This window comes from Lathyrus oleraceus, chromosome 1, assembly GCF_024323335.1.
Source record: "Lathyrus oleraceus cultivar Zhongwan6 chromosome 1, CAAS_Psat_ZW6_1.0, whole genome shotgun sequence".
Classification (NCBI taxonomy): Eukaryota; Viridiplantae; Streptophyta; class Magnoliopsida; order Fabales; family Fabaceae; genus Lathyrus; species Lathyrus oleraceus.
Genome location: NC_066579.1, coordinates 437325281 through 437331129, shown reverse-complemented (window position 1 = coordinate 437331129; position 5849 = coordinate 437325281). Strand labels below are relative to the sequence as shown.

Here is a 5849-nt window from a genome sequence, read left to right as displayed (position 1 = left end):
TTGATGACATTGACCTCCAAATCTTCTCAACAATCAATACTTGCTCCAATTTCTCTCCATGTGCAGTTATTCGATTGGCAATGGCAAATGTTCTTGCAAAGTATTCATCAACTGTTCCATTATCTCCTATTTCCAAAACTTCAAATTCTCGTCGCAAAGACTATAAATGTGCTCATTTGAACTTTAAAGGTCTATGATACCTGCGAAACATAACATCCCAAATGTCTTTGGTTGTGTTGCGCACAAGGATGGTTTCAAAGGTTGAACTATTAATGAACTGGAACAGATAATTCTTGCCTTTAAAATATTTCAATTTGCTCTCCTCCGCATCCTTCAACTATTCTTAAGTTGCATCTAGAGTGTTGTACCCCAAATTTTTTCCATCATTCATATATTTCTAGGGTCATTTTATTTTGAATGAATGAGATATCACAATTGATAGAAGAGCATGTGTAAGGAGTTACAAGGGGGGATGTCTTGAGTTCAACCCCATTTTCCTCAATTTTAGAGTTTTTTGTCTTTTTTATGTTTTTATCTTCTTTTACATTATTTTATAATTTAAAATTGCATCTTTTTATTTTTTATTTTTGTATTTTTATTAATTAATTTTTAATAATTATTATAATATTGATTTTTCATGTATTTTAGTATAAAAATCAATATAAAATCCAAAAAAATCAAAATTTTTTAATTATTACCTTTATTACATTTATTTTAATTATTTTTATTATTATTTATCAAATTATTAAAAATAAATTATTTAATTATTGTTACATTTCACAAAGCCATGAATCCATCCAAATTTATTGGCTTGACCATGAAGAAATAGATAAAATCAGATCAAATGAAATCATTCAAAAAATAGACAAATCTCATTCAATTTGTTGACCTAATTCTTATCTATAAGTTATTAGAATATCTTTATAATTAGTATAATTATTAGGATATCTCTATAATTGGTATACATCATAATTGTATATTATTAGCTTCCAAATATAGACATTGTCATACTTGTATATAATGACTATTCTTATCAATGAAAAGGCAGGGATTAAGTTACTTACATTGTATCAGTTTTGTCACGATCCTAACCTAAACCCTTCTCACCACCGTTAATCCTTTGTTTTACCATGACAGAAACAAACTCCCATTCCCAAACTTCTGATGACACTTCATCGGCATCTCAAACCAACCCTTCTCAGGCGGCGAAACCCAACTTCCACTCCACCTTCGCCATCAACAACGTCAAAACCATAATCCCGATGATGTTGGAAAATGATTCTAATCTCTACCACTCATGGTCTGCCCTCTTCAAGGTGCAACCACATGTTTACAATGTACTTAATCACATCATCCTGCCATCGGATGCACAGGACATACAAGCATCAACAAACCTTAAGGCTAATGATTCTGAACTTTGGAATCGGCTTGATATGGTGGTACTGCAATGGATGTATGCAACCGTCTCGCAGGATATTCTTCAATCAATCCTCGTCGTCGATGACACTGCCGAAGAATACTGGAAGCGCATCACCGCTATGTTTCATGATAACAAGCATTCACGTGCTGTACAATTAGAAAATCAATTCAGCAACACAAACCTGGAAGATTTTCCATCGACAAAAGCATACTCCAACCGCCTCAAAACTCTATCTGATCAACTCACCAACATCGACTCTCCAGTCACTAACACACGACCGGTGCTTAAAATGATATCCGGTCTCACTGATGCATACATTAGGTTTGTCACCTATATACAACAGCATGACCCTCTCCCCACCTTCGCCATAACACGATCACGATTGGAACTCGAGGAATCAACCATGTTATAGCGTGCCGCTCGCGAATCACACGCCTCCTCTATTTTGGCCGCTCTCATGGCCAAAGCTCCGACCACTGAACCTGCACCCAAACCGTCATCCTATGCTTCAAACTCCCAACTATATCCATCAACATATCACGATCATAAAGGAAAGAAACCGAATCGTGGCGGTCAAAATTCCAGAAAAGGAAATCGCGGGCAGCAATAACACCAACAATGACAACCATGGAATTACCCACCTTGGCAACAATGAGGCCCTTGGAATTACCCACCTTTCCCTTACCCAACCTCAAATTGGAATAGACCAAATAATGGTCCTAAGCCCCAACAAAATGGAATTATTTGGCCCAAACCTCACCAGGCTGCTTTTAATGTTAATACTACCAACCCTACTGACATTGAAAGTGCTTTAAGCACCTTCAATCTTGCTCAGCCAGACCCCTCTTGGTACATGGACACCGGAGCCACCTCTCACATGACATCCTCGCAAGGTAACCTCTTGCCTTATTTTAAATTGAGCAAAAATAATAAAATCATTGTCGGAAATGGTCATTCTGTTCCAATTTATGGTCTCGGTAATACACATCTAGATAACCCCCACCCACCTCTTGTCCTAAACAATGTGCTTCACACTCCAAATCTAATTAAAATTTTAGTGTCGGTTCGTAAATTTACTACAGATAACAATGTTTCAATTGAATTTGACCCGCTTGGTTTTTCTGTGAAGGACTTTCATACGGGGATGCCTATCATGAGATGTGAAAGCCAAGGTGACCTTTACCCCATTACCAACCACGTGACAAAAAATAAAGCCAAGCATCCATCCACCTTTGCAGCTTTGTCACCATCTATTTGGCATAATCGTCTAGGACATCCGGGCGAACATGTTTTGTCTTTTCTTCACAAAAATAAATTGGTTGAATGTAATAACTCCAGTAAATTACATTCACATTTTTGTAATTCATGTCCTCTTGGTAAACACATCAAATTGCCTTTCACTAATTCCCTTAATAATAGCTTGTTGACGTTTGTTATTCTACATAGTGATGTATGGACATCCTTATTTCACAAAAATCTCAAGTTTATCCTATTTTCCAAGAGCTAAGAGCTTACATTAAAAAACAATTTCAACGAGAAATCAAAAAATTTCAATGTGATAATGATGGCGAATACATGTCTAACAATTTTTGAAAAATGTGTGAACTTAATGGCATATCTTTTCGTTACTCTTTTCCTTACACCTCATCTCAAAATGGTAAAGTTGAGCGAAAAATAAGGTCCATTAATAACATTATTTGAACTTTATTAATTCATGCATCTCTACCTCCTCCATTTTGGCATTATGCTCTAGAAATGGTCACCTATATTTCTAACTTTTTCCAAGTAAATCAATTAATTTTCAGTCACCTCTCTACATGTTATATAACAAAAACCCGTCATACTCTCATCTACGTGTTTTTGGTTGTTTATGCTTTCCTCTATTCCCTTCAAATACCATCCACAAACTTCAACCTCGATCCACATCATGTGTCTTTCTTGGGTATCCGTCCAATCATCGTGGTTATAAGTGTCTCGATATGACAACAAACAAAATAATCATTTGTCGTCATGTTTTGTTTGATGAGTCCACCTTTCCCTATGCAAAGTCGCACACCCCTCAATCTACTACCTACACGTTTCTCGATAATGACTTATCCCATTATCTCATCAACCATATCGTGACCCAAGACCAAAACAATTCATCAGTCCCTCCTTCAAAACCAAACACCTCCCCAAACATAGCCCATACCATACCTTTTCCAAATACACTCCCTCAAACAATACGACCCACTACTCCCTCAAACCGACCTCAATCAAATTCAACCCCTACTCTAAACTCATCACTCCCCTCCCTACAAGCAAATCATACCTTGCAAAATAATATTCCCCATATCTATCAACCTACCGCCCAAGCCAACACAAAACCCATCACTATGAGTCAACATGGCATTTTTAAACCTAACCAAAAATACTACAGTATACTCACTCATGTCACAAAATCCCCCCTCCCTTGGAATCCAGTGTCTGCACTTAAGGACCCTAATTGAAAAATGGCTATGCATGATGAATATAATGCTTTAATTAAAAATGAGACATGGGATTTAGTACCACGACCGCATGATGTTAATGTTATTAGATCTATTTGGATTTTTAGACATAAAGAAAAATCTGACGGTTCCTTTGAGAGGCATAAAGCCCGACTTGTAGGTGATGGTGCAGGTCAACGGGTTGGCATTGATTATGGAGAAAATTTTAGCTTAGTTGTCAAATCGGCTACCACTCACACTGTTCTCAGTCTTGCTCTTTCTAAATCTTGGCACATTCATCAATTAGATGTCAAGAATGCATTTCTCCATGGTGAACTCAATGAAACAATTTACATGTATCAACCATTAGGGTTCAGAGATTCCAAACATCCTGATCATGTGTGTTGTCTCCGCAAATCTCTATATGGGCTCAAACAAGCCCCTAGAGCTTGGTACAAGAGGTTTGTCAACTATACTTCATCGATTGGGTTTTACTAAAGCAAGTGTTATCACTATCTATTCATCTATAAGAAAGATTCCCATCTAGCCTACCTTTTACTGTATGTAGATGATATCATCCTCACCACCTTCTCTGATGCTTTGCGACAATCCATCATCTCTCTCCTCAACTCCGAGTTTGCTATGAAAGACTTAGGACATCTCAACTACTTCCTGGGTATTGTCGTCACTCGCCATAAGCATGGTCTATTCCTCATGCAGAAGAAATATGTCGAAGACATCCTCTCACGAGTCGACATATCTTCATGCAAAACTTGTCCAACTCCAGTTGATACAAAACCCAAGATGAGTGCCACACATAGTGTCCCGTATGAGGATCTGTCTCTCTACCGTAGTCTTGCAGGTGCCCTCCAGTATCTTACCTTCACACGACCTGATATCTCATATGCGGTTCAACAAATCTTTCTTTTTATGCTAATCCGATGGACACCCACATGCATGCTCTCCGCATGATATTACGCTACATCCAGGGCACAAAACACTATGGTTTACATCTCTATCCCTCATCTACTACTTCATTACTATCTTATACAGATGCAAATTGGAGCGGATGTCCTGACACTAGACGTTCCACTTCCGGCTACTTCGTGTATCTTGGAGATAATTTACTTTCTTGGTCGTCTAAACGACAACCCACACTCTCACGCTCTAGTGCTGAAGCAGAATACTGTGGAGTTGCCAATATGGTATCTGAATCCTGCTGGTTACGAGACCTTCTGCTTGAGTTACAATGCCCTATTCATAAAGCCATCATGGTGTACTGTGACAATGTTAGTGGCATCTACCTCTCAGGTAACCCAATTCAACATCAACGAACGAAACACATTGAGATGTACATTCATTTTGTTCGTGAAAAGGTCGTTCGGGGTCAAGTCAGGGTTCTCCACATCCCCTCGAAACATCAAATCACAGATATTTTTATCAAAGGACTTTCTCTCATACTTTTTCAAGACTTCAGAGACAACCTCAGTGTTCGTCCACCTCCCGCTTCAACTGCGGGGGAGTATTAGAATATCTCTATAATTAGTATAACTATTAGGATATCTCTATAATTGGTATACATCATAATTATATATTATTAGCTTCCAAATATAAACATTATCATATTTGTATATAATGAGTATTCTTATCAATGAAAAGACATGGATTAAATTACTTACATAAATAACACAAGTTTTCTATATTTTTTCCATCCACAATTACAAATTCATTATCCTAAAGTTGTTGTTCTTCACATCGAAGAACAACAATGCTAACACCCTAATCTAACCTTCAATCATCCCTGCAAGCCAAATTCTAGTAGGCAAATCCCTACAACCAAAGAAAAACAAGAAGATGAGTAAAACCAATGTAAACAAAAGAAGGAGAAGTAAGAATAAAGAAAGTGGAGTTCTTCCCCCGATAATTTTCGGGCCGGTAATTCCTTTTCTTTTTATCCTTGA

At 37.4% G+C, this 5849-nt stretch overlaps 1 protein-coding gene across 1 annotated transcript; it reads left to right on the top strand.

Moving 5' to 3' along the window:
- The first annotated feature begins 1130 nt into the window (after nt 1-1130).
- LOC127115163 (uncharacterized) lies at nt 1131-1832 on the top strand. Its single transcript, XM_051046766.1, has one exon. The coding sequence runs from the start codon at nt 1131-1133 to the stop codon at nt 1830-1832; it is 702 nt and encodes a 233-aa protein (XP_050902723.1).
- Nucleotides 1833-5849: the final 4017 nt, after the last annotated feature.

Bases quoted from the DNA above. Each gene is read 5' to 3' on its own strand.
- LOC127115163 (XM_051046766.1), top strand. From the start codon at position 1,131: ATGACAGAAACAAACTCCCATTCCCAAACTTCTGATGACACTTCATCG.